Here is a 19100-nt window from a genome sequence, read left to right as displayed (position 1 = left end):
CCAGTCTTGATACTTATGGGCATCAAAACCAATTCCAGTAATTAGATGGACACACAAAATCTTGACAAAATGGATTTGTCCTTGACCTATTAGTTTATTTCAAAAAACCTTCTGTTCATTAAACTTACATACATCAGGGAATGTTGTAGATCTTTGATCCTTTCTCTGGTATTCAACAATGTGATATATGTCAAAGGTGACCAAAAAACTGAAGGGAACTAAAGAAACACCTTCACTGACTAACCAAGGGAAACGCTTTCATAGTTGCATACTTCAAACGTAAGTGCACCACCATTTTTCAGAACAAAACTGCTTAGCTTTACCATGAAGGTAATTTAAAGAAGTTTTATTGCAGTCAACTATGACTGAAATTAAGAACCATATTGTTTTACAATTCTGTCATATTACCCTTTCATCAGCCTTTCGCATTTAAAGATGCTCAGCTACTTAGGCATTTAAAAGGTCAATTTGCAAGGCATTTTGGTTTGCTGATTTCCACAGTTATCTACAATCTTAAGCCATGTTCCAAATTCACTGTGAATCATCTTTGATTTTTCTAGTTCTAAGGAAGTTAATGGAGTGCAATCTATAAATTAGGGCAAACTGGCAAATTTATAGTACTCTTGAGTTTTCACTCAGGCACACGGATTTTTGCCTCTATCCAAACTGTATAAATTTTCTTCAATCTTTTCAGTCCTTGCATCTTTTCAATTAATAACTTTGCAATAATGCCTGAGAAAAATTTGATGAATTGCTGATCTGTTTGAAGCCTTCATATATTGTTGTGGGATTTTCCCACCACTCACACCTAGAAAGGACCAGAGGCTAAATTGGGAAAATTACTCTGAGCATGATTTTCTCATGCAGGCAGCCTCAGTGGCATGATGGTGGGATTTATGGCTCTAATGCCTGCTCGCTCCAATATTGGCATGCCTGAAGAGTTACTGTTGCTACCATACAGGCTATATTGCTCAGAACACATGGCCTCCTGTTTTCTCTCTCTGTAAAATCAAAGTTGTACAGAGGAAAGAAGAATAAGGCCCTAAAAGGAAGGATAAAGGTGTGGAATCTCAACATGACTGGAGTAGGACAATAGATTACTATCAGATTGAGCACAATTAATTTTCCCTATATTGTCACATATACAATTCACTAAGATAAAAGCCTACACTCTCTCTGAAATCCTTTTTACATTCACATAGGAAGATGTGCACATTAATGAATCCTGGGGTGATTTTTAAAATACCTTTCAACACAGTATGTTTCCCCAGAAGAGGAAGAAAAGCTGCAACACAAGATCAGGCTGATGATGAAGTGCCTCTTTACTCCTTTTAACCTAGACATGCTGTTTAAAGGTAACATTTACCATCATTACCACACAATGCATCCAGCAACAGCCTAGGGAAAAAAAAATCGAGGATGAGGGACACTGTCTTTCTGAGAAGCTCAGCAAGAGTCTGGGTAGCATCCATATTTCTTTCACAAGCCAGGGAAGGAACAAGCCAGGCTCTGTGCTCATCATTCAGATGGCCTATAGTATAAAGTCAAGTGATGGCAAAAACATAACTTCCAACTCCATGTGTCTAGGATTTCAGGCACCATTGTGATCATACCTTGATGCAATATTTCCGTACTAGGTGCAGCTTGTTGCCAGAGTGCAAGTAAACTTTGTAACTGACTGCCACGAGTCAGCCTGGGAGCAGTAAATTAGCAAGTGGCTTAGGCACTCTAGTCTAGGAGAAGAGTAAAAAAGGAGTGTGGCTGCAGCACTGGGAACAACAGTCCTTGTTCTCCTGCTTTGATGGAGGTAAACAAGTCCATTGCTATCTGACGTTGCCAAACCTCAAAGTATAATGCTAGAAGGAAAAATAAGCTTCACAGAATTGAGCATATACAACCCTTTTCTTCCCTTCCTTAATTGTATGTTACGCTAGTTGAAACTACCAAAGTGTTTACAGTATGCTATATATATATAATGGCACATTTAAGCTTTTTAAAGGGATTGGAACTTCAGAAATGTCTCTGGTGCTGAAAAAGGCTAATGTATTACAAATTATATATTATTTTAATTCAGAAAAAATATGTTTGGGTATTTTGGCCTAGCATCATAAGGGTTAGGAAACCGAACGAGGATGCCATGAAGCATGACTGACATATTAGTCGAGCTAGTCTGCTTCAGATACGTATTGTGCAAGGCATTATCGCTGCAATCAATCACAAAAATGCATATTTAGGTTTTGTACATTAAATACCACACCTGTGAGCCTATGTAAAAGATATACAAAATATAAATGTCATCAGGACTGTATATTTCAAACTTTTTAAAATAAACACAAAGTATATATATGTAGGGATATAGGTTGTAATTTCAATGTCAACACTAGCACAGTTTGTCTCTTCTAAATACAGACCTGTATACTTCCTAGTCCAACACATGCACCTACAAACACATGATCATGCATACAGCTTTATGTTCTGCTGTTTGCAGAAGAGTCAGAATATACAGCACTATACATTGTTTCAACTCAAAACTGATTGGCAAATTAAGGAAGATGCTATTTAAAAGAAATTCCTCGTGAGCTATTACCAAAAAAAAACCCAAACAACAACCAACCAAAAAAAACCACAGGGCTATAGTTATTTTGTCTCAATAAAAACACTGAAGACCATGGTGATGGTGATCTAAGATTCAAAACACTTTGTCCGGCATGTAGTGGGGGTCGTTCTTGGACAAGATACAACAGTGTAGAGCTGGTTGCTATAACACATAATGAACAGAGTTACCAGTTACAATGAGGCGTAGAGCTTTCACAACACCATCCAACCCAGCTCTGTGTTCAGACTACTGAGGTCTCTGACCGAAAAGAGATAGAGCAGTTATATGTCGTTCTTCTCACAGCAGGTGGTGCTGATGGTGATCTGGATGCCCATCTGGAAGGTAAGCGTCGATTTGCTGGCCGAGCAGGCCGGGAAAAACCCTTCCCGCTTGAACACTTAGCTGGCACAGAGATCTAGAACACAAAGGCAATTCCTTGCTTTAACAAGTTACGACTTCTGTGGAATGCAGTGGGAATGTAGGAAGACATTTGGGGTGACCTCAGAACAGGTGGTCTGAAGCTATTAAAAGTAGCACAGTTATGTGCAGAATGCAAAAGAACAGCTATTTCTATGTATAGGGATTCTCACATCGTCTGCGGTTTAAAATGTATGGAGACAAGTGTCAGACACAAGGAAAGGTATAAAATGTGAATGCAAGCCACAACTGACATTCACTTCTCATTTCTTTACATTTTTTTAAATTTTTTTTTCTCAATAAACACTGTACAGAGTTCTAAATGTAGAAGTCAGAATATCATCATACATTACCAGAGTATGTTCTACATACTTTTCAGGTATTTTTTTGTAGTTGCCATTTCAGCAGTCACATCTTGCTAAGAACTCTGTTTCCGTTAGTGCAATATGAAGCTGTTTACACTTGGTAACTAATTCATAATGTTTAAGTATTAATGCAGTGCCATGCCTACATGCAGAGCCTTATATACACAGGGAAACCAACAGCTTTTGATCGCAGCTACAGTGATGCAAATTGGAAATAATGAAAATAAACTAAATGCCTCATACTGTGTGTAGTTCATTGTATCTTCGTGACAGGAATTCTGCTGGACCTAAAATGGTATCCCCTGATCAGGCAATATTCTACACTTAGTTTGTACAAATAGAAATGACAACATAAACTGTGAGCCTATGGAGAATAAAATCCAATTGGTTCAGTAAAGTTGTTTTGGGCTTATATCAATGTAAACTCAGTCACTATGTCGTCATTATTTCTTCCCTACGTTTCATTGATGAAAATTTGTTTTCCTATCAAAAATTCATTGGATAAAAAAAAGAAGCTTCATTTTTTTTTTTTCTTTCTGTGCTGTAGTAAAAATCTGCTAAGCAAGATGTTGCATCACTGCAAGGCTGTCAGAAAGACATGCAGAAGAAAACCTGCATGGTAAGATTCTCAGCTGTTTAAAATCCACATAGCTCCACTGAAGTTTGTGAATTTGTGATAGTTTAAAGCATCCAGCTGACAGTCTGAACCCATATAAGTTCCTCAGCTCAAAACACATTTGATTTCTCTTTTCTGAGATGCTAAGGGACATATCTCTGTGTTTATTGGCCAAGGAGCATTTTAGGAAAAATTACTTTTCTTTCTTTGTGGCCTTTTACAGAACCTGCAACTTACAATGTATGTTCAAAATCATCTGTTTCTATTTCCATTAAGAAAGAATGTTGGCAAAGGCAGTATTTCTAAGCTTTTGCAAATAAAATTCAGCCAAATATAAATCAATTAGTCATGCCATACTCTCCTGTTTCTGTGAGCCTATGCATGAATATATAGGAGAAGTCTGGAACTGAGATTAAATAAGAGGTCATTTTATTACTAGAAACTTTATGGAATTACAGTACCCTTTTTCATAGGCAGTTCCAAGGATATCTTGAACCAAGAAGCACCCTGGATGCTGAAGAATGCTATCTAAGCCATCTAGGATTTTGATATGGCCAAGTGTGCTTAAGCCTTTTGGGAAGGCTTATGAAATAACTCGTCAGCTAAGGGAAGAAGGGAGGGAGTTAAAATCTGACTGCAGTTCTCACTAGTTCAATCCTTAAATAACTGCAGTGCAGTTAAAATCTTGCTTTACACAATGGTAGCAGAGATCAGAATCTGGCACACGTCTTCACTGATCATTCTTACTTTCAAGCTTCTGTCCTCCCACAATTCTATTATCTTCAGAGGAAATACTCCTGACTCACCCAGATCCTGGCCTAAAGTGTCTATTTTTACCTAATTGTTTACAAAATCTTGTTACCCTGCCTCACTTTAGAATCTAAAGTTTTGTATGAAACTGAACTATTTTGTTCTTGCAATTTTTGTGAACCTTACCTCTCGTAACTTCTGCCTCTCTTTTCCTTGCTTGACTTGCTGCCCAATATGCCTGGCTGAATTCCTCGGCAATTCTTGCTTTCCTTGCTCAATCTGGAGCATTTCTAAAAACTGACTCAATGGCTCACAATCCCCACCGGTGAATTCAGAATTTGCCCGTGTCCACTGCTCTTTGCAGCATTTTGCACTACATGAAGAAGTCACTGTTGATTTTTCATAGTTTTTCAAAAGCTTTTCAACAACTCCATAATTTGACCTTGAGTCAGCTGAACGTGGGCGACCAGATAAATTACTTGGTCTCCAGTCATGCTCGTGAAACATGTGCCTATAACCACTAGTATTTGGAAGTCCATTCATTTGCTTTTGTTGCCCTGCTGTTCTGACAGCTTTGCTAGGGTTGCCAGTCTTTTGCTCCTTTGTTGCAGAGAATTTGGGATTTGAAACACAAGATGTATTTAAAGTTTCTGTCCTGCTAATAGCAGAGTCACTCAGTGGGCTGCAGGGTTTATGATCTTCTGATGCTGCTTGAGGCACCTGGTTTGCTTGCAAAGCATTGTTACATTTATCTGTGTGAAATATAGTCCGGTTAAACTCATCAATCTTTGCTGCTAAAGTTTCATTTCTTTGGGCCTTTCCTGAAATATACCTAGAGTCTTCCAAAAGATCATTGTGCAGGGTAGCAGGGGCATAAAAGCCATTACTGTAACAGGGGCTGCTCTGAGACCTGGGATTTTGTTTCTGGTGCATCTTGTTGCTTTGGGCCATATTTCCATCTGAACAACTCTTTTGGGCTGACAGTGAGGAGGGTTCACTTCTATTGTCTTTTCCAAGTTTGCCCGCATCATATGCCCATGTGTTGTGGCAGAAACTTGTTGGCACACTGCACTCATTTTTGGTTACGGGTATTGCAGCAGTTGCTATCGCGAGACCTTTCACAGCCTGCCCTTCACTTGTAAAGGCTGCTGCAGTTTCATTCTGGTTTATAGGTGAAGGATTCATCAGTTTTCTTTCACTCTTACAGTCCTGAGACTTGCAATTGCTTTTGATGCCTGTATCTCTTATTGACGCTTCAGAAAGCTGTACAACCGCAGAAAGTGAGTTTGTTAGGTGCCAAGAAGTGCTCCGTGGAGGAACTGGTGGAGCTTCTTTCTTTTGCCAAGATCTGAAGTCTGTTTGTTTATCACCAGTAAGACCACCATAAGACATATCCTTCGTCGAGCTCATCAGATTCTTCCTATTATTATGTTCCTCTGTTTCAAAAGCAACTGAAGTCTGTGATTCATTGCTGGACACATGGTTCATCTCAGGCAGAATAACTGTGCTTTGGGTTTCCTCAAATTCCCCCAGGAAAGGAAGTGACTTCATTCTGGAAATAAAGGGAGAGGTGTTTTAGGGATGAGCAATAAGGTTATTCTCCCAGGGGACCTCAGCATGGATTCATTCTCCCTATGAGCAACTGGTTTAACACTGGCTGCTTAAAAAGATCTGGGAGCAGTTTTACTGCAGCTGATACAGCCAGCATCGTATTTGAAACATACATGAAGAATTTAAAGAAAGATCAACGAAAGGAATCTTGTATTCCTTTCTCTTATTTTTTTTTTTTCTGAACCTTTATAGGTGATTGCTTGTTTTCTTACCTATCCTACAGTAGGAACAGTGGAATCTTGTGAGTTCTAATGACTCCAGTGAGAGTCTACCTGACTATGAACTGAATAAAGAAAGCTCTGGACTATAGTGCATCCTGTGTATAGGTTTCCTAACATTATCCATGACAGTACAAATGTGTCTTTTGAGATCTGTTCAAAAATCACCTTTTTCTGGCCAGGATTTAGAAACTATTCATCAGATATGCATTTATTAGCTTTAAAAATACGAACACTAACCCAGCTACAATAATGAGTTAGTGACAGAAAGACAACTGGTTGCATGGAGGGGTATAAGAAGCCCCTCTGCTCTTCAGGAACATCTGAGAAGAGCCTAGCATGATGCAGACTTCCATGTTGTCTCAGCATAGCTGAGACACAGCCTTTCTTAATCTTTTTCATGGTGTGCACCCTGTCACACCATGCGTTCAGTTTTACCTTCTGAGAATTTCTGCACAACTCAAGAGGAAGACGGGTGTTTAGCTTGCTAAAGGGAGACTATGAACATTGAATTTTTAACAGATGAAGGAATAATCATTTGTCATACTTTTCAGGGTCTGGCTTACCATCTTTCCATCAGAACAAATGTATGGTTGTTTTTCTTTTTCTTGCCTTCTTTACACTCTTGGATTGTCAGTTCCTGCCACATCACCCACACTTAAGGCTAGATACAAGCTTAATGTAAGAAACCTCCCAGCCTAACCAACCCATACAGTGTTGTATAGAACTGCATGGAAATGGACCAGGGCAGACAGAAGTATGTGCTCACTTTCCCAATCCTCTATATAGCCATTAGAAACAAGTACAATTTAATCTTGTATAAATAAAAATTTAATTTTGTAGGTTCTACAGATACACTCCATTTTGCTAGTAAAATGTGCCCTTGTATCATATTTCAGTTTATTTCGTTTGAATATTTTTTACTGATCACTGAAACACTAGGAGTATAGGAACTGCCCAGCTCCTAGTAAACTCAATAGCAACTACTCCTTCAAAGAGAACAGAAGCAATCTCATTATTCATTTTCTTCCTCTAATTTAGGGTCCAAACATGTTTGTACCTTCTGTGGTTTGACTTCTTTCGGATTTCCTCTTGATAGCTGCATAATTCTTCACTGACTCTGGCAAGTTCTTTGAGAGCCTTTATAAATATAAAAACAGTCCTTTAATATAAGCCTTTAAAATGGTATCTCCAGAATTATTTTGAAACTTGTGGTCACTTGCATTTAAGACTCACAGCAGAGGGAAGCAGCACAAAGAAAGATACAAAAATGACCCCAGGTTATAAATGGAGGTAAAGAGCATGCTGTTAAAACATCTAAACAGTGAGAAACACTCATCAATAGCAAACCAAGGAGGAAGTAGAGACTGCCTTGGTGGAAAGCTAAAATCAGGGAGATCAGTTCTTTAGGCTACCCTGGCAGGCAAAAGTTTGCAGTATTTTCCTCACCCTTGTAACCAAGACATGCCCATACTTTACTTACTACATTGAGATCACCAATATAATTCTTGGCATTTTTCTTGGAAGTTTTGATGCTGAGGCTGTCTTCAGGTTTGTGACCATTCTCAAAGGCCAGATTGTCCATTAACAGAGCACTGTTTCTGCCCTTGGCTCTGGTTTCTTTACATTTGTGTCCTGTTTTATTGAGCAAACTTCCTTTTTCCATCCTGTCATTTGCAACATTGTGTTGACAGTTCAGCTCCACTGTGTCACTCTCTTCCAAAGTAGGGGAATGCAAGGACAGCTGCAGCATCTTGCTCTGAATCGTATTATTACCATGGACGTTCATATTGCTCTCCCTTCTAAGTTTTACCTCCTGGTAAAGCTGAAAAGACAATAGAACCTTGTATTAAATCATGGTACTGTGATGAACTTCATGGTAAAAGAATATATTCATATTCTGTTTTGAATGATGCTTCACTCAGTAGAAGAATACCAAGTAGAAAGATTTGTACGTGTGTTAGTAAAAATTGATTTTATGATGCTATAACAGTGCACTATGTGGTGGACACATCCCTGATCTGATGGATGGGGAATATGAGGGAGAGAGAAGGCTCTGGCTATGTTACCAGCTGGAAAATTATGTTAGTTTAAGGAGGGAAAGTGAATTCTCATTACATACAGTGTCATCTGCACCAACACAGACTCTTCTAGTTCTCAGGCAAGTGTAATCCTCCCCTATGATTCAAGATATAAATCAGTACTGCAGAATGGTATTATCTGGCAATGTGCTGTCACCTTCTTATCTTCTTTCATGCTACCCGCTGAGATGCAGTGGCTTCATTAGTAAATGAAAAGGTGATAATTCCTGTCACTCAGCAATTTCAAACTAGGGAACTGCGATAAATTATGAATTAGAAAAAATAGCAACATCATAAAAACCTCTTCTGCCTACAGTATCATTTCCAGTGCCAAGAATCCCAGTGCTCTTTATAAACATTCATTCTTAACTTGATTTTGTGAAGAAAACAAAGAGCAGGCACCTCTGAACAGCCATCTGCCTGCTTTCTCACAGTGCACAAGGCCGTCTCAACAGCTTTTGGAAGGACAGTGAAGTATAACAACAGGAAGAACATGCGGCCATTTCATGAGTAGTGCTGAACATCAGAAGTATTCTCACGTTCAGAGAGCTAACACTTGACCTCATCCTGGGCTTTCAGATTTCAGTCCCAAGCCCAGCTGCTCATGAAACCTGAGGGCTGAATTTTGTCATTTCCAAGGAATGAGGGCCTCATACGGATTCAGCATAGCAGTAAGAAGGAAGGATACCACATCGTAACAGTATCATCTCTTAAACCACATAAATCTTCCTGGAGTAATCCAGTAATTAAGTTAGGTTTTGGGGGGCTAGATAAAAATACTAAATAAAAACACAAGCTGAAAAGGTAGCACAAGTTTTATTGAGGAAATCCTTCTGCAGATGATGGCATTTAAAAGGTATCTCCCCTTTTCTCCAGCCATGCGGCTTCTGGTGAAGAAACATCAGGCAACTAAAATCAAGGGCTATAGCCACAGTTAAGGAGGTGACCTTAAGATACCGATAACCTTGGGATACCATCTGTAGTTTTGTCTGGTCCTGTAGCACCCAGTGATTTGCTTCATTCTTGTCTTCTTAGCCCAAATCCATTATTTATCTCTTTTTCTGTCTCTGTCATGTTTTCTTAATCCATATACTAATAAAAAACATTGAAAAAACATGGTCTTTGCTGCCATTGTCAGTACTGCTAATAGCCAAAATACCTTTTCACAACACATTATTGTCATTCCATAGCAGCCCATATACCTAACCAACTGAAATTCAACTACACATGCAGATTGCATCACTAACTTTTGAAGGACTCTCACCTCAGCAGTGAAATTATGCAAGATTGCATAGAAATGTCCTAACACAAAAGCAAAATATGGCAAAGACTATCATACCAAAGTCTGCAAGATCTGCAGGTAAAATATAAGACAGCTGATATTACGGAGCTATGCTGCAGGCTAGTTTAACAGGCAGTGTATGGCTGCAATGCATTTGGCTCTGATAATTTTTCTTCTCATACTTTCATGTGAGCAATCTCTGCTATACATTCCTGTGTTGCTCAGCCACAGGATGGTGTTGGCAGAGAGCAAGCAAAACTACTCCATGTGTATATTAGAATGAAAAATGTGGAAAGCTTAGTGGTGAAAAAACTTGCTTCTATACGTTGCCAAGGCAGATTCAATTTATGCATTACAGAATGCCAGACGGTTCTGCCACAGGGACAATTTGGGAATAAAAAAGTAATAAATAATTACCGTAACTATATCTGGAAGGACATGCATTACAAATGGCAAGGAGTGAGTGTTAGTACCCGTAAACACACATGGTGTCAGGACTTTCATGGTATTTACTGTAACTGTTTTCTCTACTGAAAGCTGTCTATAAATGGAGCAGGTTCTAGCCAGAATGATTCTGCATCATGCAGCATTTAATGTATGATCTTCTTTTTAGTATTACCATTTACCCCAGCAGACCTGTGATATCTAATCCATTTTTGCCAGAAAAATTATGACACCTAGAGTTTTTGCTACTAAATATGCATTTTCTAAACACTGTATATGCAGTTGTTCAGTGTATACTTGAAAAAAGCTTGTATGATATGAGCAGTGTGGCTCATGCCCAGAGAGCTGGCAGCAGTATATACAGCCAACAACATCATAGCAGACTTCACACAAAGCAACATTTAACCACCTGCTTCATATTTATGATTATTAAATGAGCAATTGTAAATACTGCTTAACGCCTGGCTTTGAGTCTTACCATCAGCTATTAGAAACTTCCAGTGACAAATAACAAAAAGGATACAAAAAAAAAAAATTGAAGCATCCCCCAATCACTTCATCCCAAGCGAAAATGTTAGTGTTCAGAGTTTTGTTTTAAAGTACCTCTTCTATTTTCTTCTGCATAACCTTCCATTGACATTCCCATTCTTTCCTTTCATTGTCAAATCTCTCCAGCAATTCCATCTTCTCTATATTCCAGTTCCTCTCAGTATTCTCCAGTTGTTTACTCAGGTCCATGGTTACAGCCTGTTTAACAGCAAGAAGACAGCTCTGCTTTTTCTCTTTCTTCCCTGAATGTTTCCTGGAAGTTTATCAGAATAAACCTTACTTGTGTTTGATTCTAACTTTCAGGGAAAAAAAGACTCAAGCAACCCCCCCCAAATTATGAACTGAAATGTGCTTGCAGGAGACAGCATCATACAACTGCATGATATATATCTGGAGTGTGACTGGAATACGGACAAACCAAGTATTATAGAATACAAACACAAGGGCAGAGAGGCCCAGTCTGAAATGGGGAGAAGTGATCCACATGCAGTACAACAGAATTCAGCAACATCAGCTACAGCGAGCTCAGTATGGTAGCCACTTTGCATTACTTTTCACTTTAAACCTGTTTTCAGCAAAATTCAAGTCTGCATGATACTGAATGGCACTTGAGGACCTTGGCATCCTGCAACATCTGCCCTTGAGGGTCAAAACTATTCTTACGTTTGTTCAAGAGACAACTGCAAGTGTAAAGGGATTATGTTTGCTCATGCACCCCTTTCATACATGCATGTAGCATGACAAAGACTGTGACATTCTTTTGGCAATTGAAGACTGTAAACTTGATACATGCAGATAATTCTCATGGCTACATGAATACTTTAGAATACATGAAGCAAGACAGGACAGGAAAGCTAATAACAATAAACACATAGAGTATAAAGCATCATTCTACTACATAAAAGACTATAGGTCACTATAAAAAGTTAATATATTTTGGATTTACAAATCTAAATCTAAAAATGCTAGTTCTAGGACCAGCATAGGAAAAACAAGAAAATATTCTCAAGTCTAGTTCAAAACCTTGTTCAGAATATTTAACTGATTAGCCCTTCTTCAGAAGTCTTTAGTATCTGTGGATGAAAAATTACCAGTTGAACCACTAAATATGTATATTTTATGGGAAATATTTTGGATCTGCTTCTCTGGCTTTGAAGCAAAACAGTTACAGACTTTATAGGCCTGGTGCTCCTCTTGCTTTCTTAGGCTTTACAGCAAGAACTCCACCAGCACATTTACTATGCCAGCAAGGCCAAAATAACACTCACTTATTCACGATGGCTCCTGTGGTACAATGGCTGGTATACACATATTGATACTTGAGTTTGTTGACTTTGGCTCTCAAAGCCAGCTGTTGTGTTAGTTAGGTGGACATGGAATCCAGTTCTAGTCAGAAAATGCCTCTGCAATATTTTGGTCTCCTGCCATAAACCAAGTGTATGGGCAGGCAAATGAATTATCAGAGAATTAACTAGGAGCAAACCTAGGAATTTGTTCATTTCCCTGACTGATGGTCTGTGATTGCCAACCCACAGGAACTGTCCATTTTATCATTCATATTTTCTTTGATTTAGTAAAAATTAATTCTTGAGCTTCACGTAAATTTCTTCCCCATCCTGTATTTTATTGACAAGTCTTGTTGATTCAGCTGTGGTTACTGTGTAATCTTCTTACCAGTGTCTGCATTATTTCAGCTGACTGGGCAGCTGATGCCAAACTTGAAATCAGCTTCTTTCATGAACAAGTAAGCAGAAGAGCTCAGCTGAAGCCCAGTGGGTTACTTAGGTCTTTGGGTCATAAGAAGTCCTGCTAAAGGACCTCTCAACTGACAACCATCATGGGCCCAGTCCTAATTCCGGGTTCGCAAAACTGGCTGCCCCAAGCAATTTTGGATGGAGCATTTAGAGAACAAGCTGACTATTCTTCCAACATCTTTGTCAGCCTGCTTCAGGATGGTGATAACCATGTCACCATGTAACATGGTACTGGAGCTTAGTCTTTCAAAATCTGACTCACACCTGCCCTGAAGGTCTGAAATGGAAATCTGTCCCTCAGCTATCTACAAACAGATTTCAGACCTTCTTCACCTGCCTGAAAACATACAGGACAGCTTTTATGAAAACATACACCCCTTGAAACTAAGAGCAGCATTCCCATCACAAAAGAAATCAAGCACTGGTTTGCTCATGGCTTCTTAGGGAAAGCAGCTAGGCTACAAAGACTGCACCTCTCCAGTCCAACATTTCAGCTTTGTGCCAGACTTTCATAAAGTGTTGGTGAAAAACAACTTACAAAAACATTCCACTGCACTTGTGACCTACGCAATCTAAACACCTATTGCTAATGAACTTTTAAACCATTTCAGTATTTTCTCTCTGCACTTTTTTTAAGGTTGCAATATTTAGTACAGTCATTTGCCCTTTTTTTTCCTACATTTATGTCTCTATAACCTTTCGAGACATCTCTAAGAAATAAACAAAAGTCAACTCTCTGCTCCACTAGAATCCTTCAAATGTATGTCAGAAAGAAATAAAAACTTACAAATGCTGTAAAGTCATGAACAAGACAGGCAGACACAATCTGTCAACAACTTTCACAAATGGTGATTTTGCTAGTGCACTATTAGTAACAATGACCATGCTTCGATCAGCAACATACTACTAGAAAGTCAATACTATATAGCACATTTTTTTACACACATAAAAAAAAAATATATATAATATAATATATATATAATATGTATTCCTTTCAAACATGCATATAGCATTGAAAAGGCCCCTAGTGGTTTCTTACTGCTGGGAATTACTATTGCTATGTTTACATTCATCTTAACAATTTCCAAATTGCTTCATATGGGAATCTGATTATAAAAACAGATGGGAGACCATTAGAATAAAATCAAGTCTTGGAAGAGGCTAGTTACAAAAATTACAGATAGTCACTTGTAGCTCTAAGATCCAGAAAAAACTCGTGTTGCTTCTTATGCTTCTCCAATTTCCTCCTGACATAAATTCTGAGACGAAAACTCATGTTATTGATGTTGGCAGCTGGATGACTATACAATTTTGCTGCTGTTGTACAGCGGATAAATTCCTCAGAGTGTTTTAGCTCCTATTTCTATGACTTTTTTTCCCTTTTTTTCTTTGGTAGTTTTTTGGTTCTTTTTGTTTCGTTTTGTTTGTTGTTTTTGTTTTTTTTTTTTTTTGAGGGGAGGCTTTGGGGGGAGGATTTTTGTTTGTTTTTTTTTCCCTACTAGCAATAAAATCCAATTTGTCATCCTGATAGTATACCCTCTGCCCGTATAGTGCATCTAGATGTCCCCATGGGTATTTCACATGGGTCAAGTAATCCAAAGAGATGCAAAATGCCACATTATAATTTGCTGTGTAGATCAGAATAATACTGTGCTCTTGCAGTATTGGCACTTTCTGCATGTCCTAGACAAGGTCAGAAGCTCATTACAGCAATCAGATTCAAGCAAATAATCAATTTTGTCTACATCAGCTGCATTTTCCCTCAACTTTTCCTTTAGCTCTTCCTTCTGTCAAGCAAAAAATGTTTTAAGCAACTATTTGATGTTAGTGTTATTATTCCCCCATGTCCTTCCCATGCCTTTCCTATGCACATATTAAAATTGCAAAATAGTTTGCAACCAACCTCTACTAACTTCTGAAAATAATCTGCAGTGACATGAGCTGAAATGCTGTTTTTCAACAGAGGTTAATTAAACTGGATGTGTACAACCATTCAGATACACGAATCTTCCCTTGATTTTACAGGTAAAAAAGCTATTAAAATATATTTCTAATAAAGTGCTGTGGTTTAGATGACTAAGGAAATAGTACATTTATGTATCTGTTCAGTTATAAAAGTGTGCCATGTGTCACAACATTGTGGACTTTATACACAAAAAGAGAGAGAAAGTGAAAGAGAGAGAGAAAGGGAGAAAAGGAGAAAGAAAGATAAGAAAGAGATGAAGAGAGAAAGAGGGAAAGAGAACAGAAAGGGAAAAAGAGGGAGAGTGAGAAAGAGAGAGAAAGGGAGAAAGAAAGAGATAGAAAGAAAAAAAAAAGAGAAAGAAAGAGAAAGAAAGCTAGAGAGAAAGCGAAAGAGAGAGATAGAAAGAGAGAGAGAGAGAGAAAGAGAAAGAAAGACAAAGAAAGAGAGAAAGAGAGAAAGAGAGAGAGAGAAAGAGAGAGAAAGAAAAAGAAAGATAGAAAGAAAGAGAGAGAAAGAGAGAGAAAGAAAGAAAGAGAGAAAGAGAGAAAGAGAGAGAGAGAAAGAGAGAGAGAAAGAGAGAGAGAAAGAGAGAGAGAAAGAGAGAGAAAGAAAGAAAGAGAAAAACAAAGAAAGAAAAGAAATGGAGGGAAGAAAGAGGAAAAAAAAAAAGAAAAAAGGGAGGGTGGGAAAGAAAGAGAAATAATGAAAGAGAAGGAAAGATAGATTTGAGTGCTCACAACGCTACCTGTCATCCCTATCCTGCTGATATATCTGCGTCTGCTCTGAGCACCACATTACATACAAATAACATTAGAGAGATGTTTAAATAACTGTTTTCCACACAAGTAATTTGCTTTCTTTTTTAATCTTAGCTATTCAAACCCCTGATTTAAAATAAACTGTAACCATACCTTTCATGGAATATGAAATCCCTTAGAAGTCTTTCAGTCCATTTCTAAACAGCAGTGAAAGCAATGAAATGCATAGCTAGCTGGGATCCAGTTCTGCAAATCTTGATCTTTAAAAGAAATGAGAAAGCTGAGCAAGACACAACCTTCCAACCGGGGCAGCATTTGTAACTCTCTTTGAATAAGTCCGCAACTTTTGCAAACTGAAAAACAGTTCCGTTCAGCATCATCCCAGCAGCTGGCTTCCACGTGACGTCAGTGTATGGAGGATGGTTTTAAAGCCATCTCTTCCAACCCCCAGCTCTGTAACTTAATATCTCCTCATATTTTGTGTAAACAACTCCAAGTCCAGGACATTTTTAGGTTTTATAGTGCAGTCCAGTCTTTAAAGCCTGCCAAAGCAGCCACTGTTAGTATTAAAGCTGTGACAATAGGCAATTTCAGGTTTCTTTTACTAGCGTCCATGTTGTAAAGGAAGATTCCTTCCTGCCTTCCAGACCTGGTTTTCAGGGTTATATTTTTTACTATGATAATTTTGAGCTTTGCAACTTGATCCTCAAAAACTGAGTTGTAAAGGGGCTTTGTTTAAAGCAGCAGTTTTGTTGGTTAACAGCTAACTTAAAGAGCTAAAAGCAAGCCACTCCCCTAAAATCTTTTTATGTATTCTAACTATGCTATCATGTATGAAGTGCAGAATAATTGAGCATTGTATAATCCTACTCTCTTGCATTCTGGGAATGGTGATAATGGTTTCTTTGGGGTGTACCCAAATATTTCTACTACTTTACAAGGTTTCTACATCAGATTCTCTGGTCTGTTAGTATACTCTGTGTCAGCAAAGTAAAGTGCTCGAAATTGGATGGAGAATCTCCTTTGCACAGGGAAACTCATCCCTAGCACAAGGCTAGCAAGGAAGGTCCAAAACCACATCAGTCTGGATTTAAAGCACTAGGAGTGCCCAATGCAAGTGGCAGCATGGGAAGAGGGAAGAGAGTATATATGACAAAAATGATCCAGCAAGTAAAGCCCATGGGAGACCTTGAAGCCAGTGTAGCGAAATTCAGCTGCTCTCCCTGCTGAGCTGCAGGCACAAGGCGATCAGCTCGCTCCTTGTGTCTCTGCCCACCACAGTAACTCCTGTTGCTACATGTTAAACTGCTTTCATTTGGCACAGAGAGAGACCCCCAGGCAGCAGCTTCACACATACCACTGCCCTGCTGGATACTTGTGCTTGGATGTGGCTGTGCACAGTGACTGAGACCACTATAGTCAGAAAACTCACATTTCAGGGAACATTTTGTCCCCACATGTAACTGGAGAAGGGCCACAAAGTACTTGACTCCTGCATCATAAAATTCTGGGTAAATTCTGCTACCAGATGGGCGTCTTTGAGTGCACTAAGCAGGATTGACATATATTTTTGTAGGCAGAGCAGCCGATGACAAGAGAGTCAGTGAGAAGGACACGATATGAGGATTCGCACATCCTTTGGCTAGTCAGCACTCTCCTCCTTAGAACTGTAAGGCTTTTCTGTGATAAAATCCATGCACTGCATAAGGATTTTAGCTCTGGGTACATTTTATAGTAAATACCAAAGCAGGTTTCAGGGAAAACACATTTTTTCTCCTTATATGGTCTAGCTATAAGTCTCAGTGAATACATTACTGGGGTGCTTATTCTGCTCCCATGTAACTTAAATAATGGGACTTGGGCTATTTGTGAAAATTTCAAAGGCGATCTATAAACTCAACAAAGATGCCCAAGTACAAGACTGAACATTCCACAGCCTCTAAACTCTGAGAATTTAAAAACAGTGCAACAGTGTGACTTTCTTTTGAGAGGTTACATCCCAGCAAGACAGCAGACATAGCTGGGAGCGAACCCTGAGTGCCTGGGAGCAGAACTGAGCCCACAGCTGGAGGCTGGGTGCCACACTGCTGCCTCCTCTCCAAAGCCAGCACAGCTGCACCACTGCAAATGAAGACAGACTCTGAATATGTTTCTTTACTCTTATCTTTCAGAATAGGCTATTATTGTTGTGTTCTTAGTATTGCTAACTCAATGCCCCTTCTCGTCTTAGGTGAACATTCTGAAGTAAAATACAGTAAAATTAAAGAAAACAATAGATTATATCCCAGGCGTGAGTTTTCACTCAGGCAAAATCCTACGTTTCTGTCAGTGTAAGGAATTAGAAATGCGTAAGACTGAGGGGCTCATTATTAGGAGATAAGAGCTGGACCCCATTCTTAGTTCAAAGGGCCATGTTAAACTCATCCTAACATAGGAAAGGCAGAGAAAAGTTGGGACAAAGAAAATATGAAGCAAGCTAAATCCCTGGACTCATTGCTCCAGACACCCTTAAGTGTAGGAGTAGTGACTTTTGCGTTTGAAGAACAAAAGTTATCCAACAGAGACTGTCAACCCTCCAACAGCAGCAGACAAAGCAGCAAATGTAGCTTTCTGGCCTCTGGCTCAGGCAAAATAAGCAGGAAGGCTTATTTTGGATCCCACACACCGCTTCCACAGGCAAAGTGTACTTTGTCTACACCCAGTATCAGCTCTGCTTGTGTTAAAAGTCAGCATCTCAACAAAAAATGTGAAAGGGGATTTTAAACAAGCCCCCTGCTAAATTTCTCTTCAGCATTCAAGACTGAAGACAAGGGAACATGAGTTTCAGCATGGACTATAATCAGAATATATATACTGAGGGTAATATGTATTCTGGTCAATAGTCTCTGCTCAAGATGGTTTTGCAGCACTTACAGTTCTGCTGTACCAGCTTGGTTATGGCACACCCATTTTGCTATATCCACATAAGTTTGGTAGAAAGAAGGAAGAACAATATTGCTGCCACAGTAATCAAGCCAACTACAACATCAGATTCCTGAATGATGTACATCTTGATAATCTTAGCAAATATATCTCAGGAGTGGATATATAAATTGGGAAATGGGCAGAAGGCAATACAAATTCTGTCTCCTCTTACTATTGTGCACTTCTGTAGCAATATATAACTTAGCAGAGAAATAGAGCCAAAAAAGCGTTATGTCACTTCTCCAAGGTTACATTGGAAATCAGTGGCAGATACTTTAGATGTTTGCTTTAAATAGAGCCACTGTAATTTTCCCCATAGGCAACTGCATGTGTAATGGCAAAAGCTGGGTTTGAATATCACTTCCCCTGGCATTTAATCAGACACAGAAATGTAAGCCAATGGGAATTACGTGCCTGACACTGATGCCTTCAGAAGTCTCCTACTCACCTATCAGATTCTAGGGTGATTAAGGGGAAGGGCATCTAATACCCTAAAGTTCTCCTTGTTTTTGTAAACAACTCCCAAAGTTCATGTGCAGTTCATCTCTTTTTATAACACATATGTAGACAGCCATGGTTTTGGCAATTTTCTATTTTCCGACTGCCGGGCATATTTCTGCACTATAGCACCTGCTCTCTTCTAGTTTTGATTCCAAAGCACTGGTGACATGTGTCAGCAGACACTTATTCTATCTCTAACTGGAGCTTCAGGCATGGATATTTTGGGTT

At 38.9% G+C, this 19100-nt stretch overlaps 2 protein-coding genes across 4 annotated transcripts in view; both read right to left on the bottom strand.

Moving 5' to 3' along the window:
- Positions 1 to 2602: 2602 nt before the first annotated feature.
- KIAA0408 (KIAA0408 ortholog) lies at positions 2603 to 15698 on the bottom strand. Its single transcript, XM_061474985.1, has 6 exons — positions 15561 to 15698; positions 10984 to 11182; positions 8057 to 8398; positions 7634 to 7713; positions 4931 to 6296; positions 2603 to 3011 (listed from the first exon to the last, which is right to left on the bottom strand). The coding sequence occupies exons 2-6, from the start codon at positions 11116 to 11118 to the stop codon at positions 2838 to 2840; spliced, it is 2097 nt and encodes a 698-aa protein (XP_061330969.1). The 5' UTR covers positions 11119 to 11182; positions 15561 to 15698; the 3' UTR covers positions 2603 to 2837.
- The window catches only part of MTCL3 (MTCL family member 3), a 34367-nt gene continuing 30853 nt past the window's right edge, over positions 15587 to 19100 (bottom strand). For 2 of the 3 annotated variants that reach the window (XM_061474983.1, XM_061474984.1), the window contains exon 8: positions 15822 to 15949. The gene's annotated coding sequence lies outside the window, so the exon portion shown is untranslated. Of the gene's footprint in view, positions 15668 to 15821; positions 15950 to 19100 lie in introns of those variants that run through there. The other variant, XM_061474982.1, reaches the window with a different exon arrangement.

This window comes from Pezoporus flaviventris, unplaced genomic scaffold (genome assembly GCF_033815535.1).
Source record: "Pezoporus flaviventris isolate CSIRO_AGI_PZ_B2104156 unplaced genomic scaffold, CSIRO_AGI_Pfla_v1 ptg000081l, whole genome shotgun sequence".
In the NCBI taxonomy this organism is placed as follows: domain Eukaryota; kingdom Metazoa; phylum Chordata; class Aves; order Psittaciformes; family Psittacidae; genus Pezoporus; species Pezoporus flaviventris.
The sequence above is the reverse complement of the archived record's forward strand: the minus strand, read 5'-3'. Positions and strand labels throughout refer to the sequence as shown.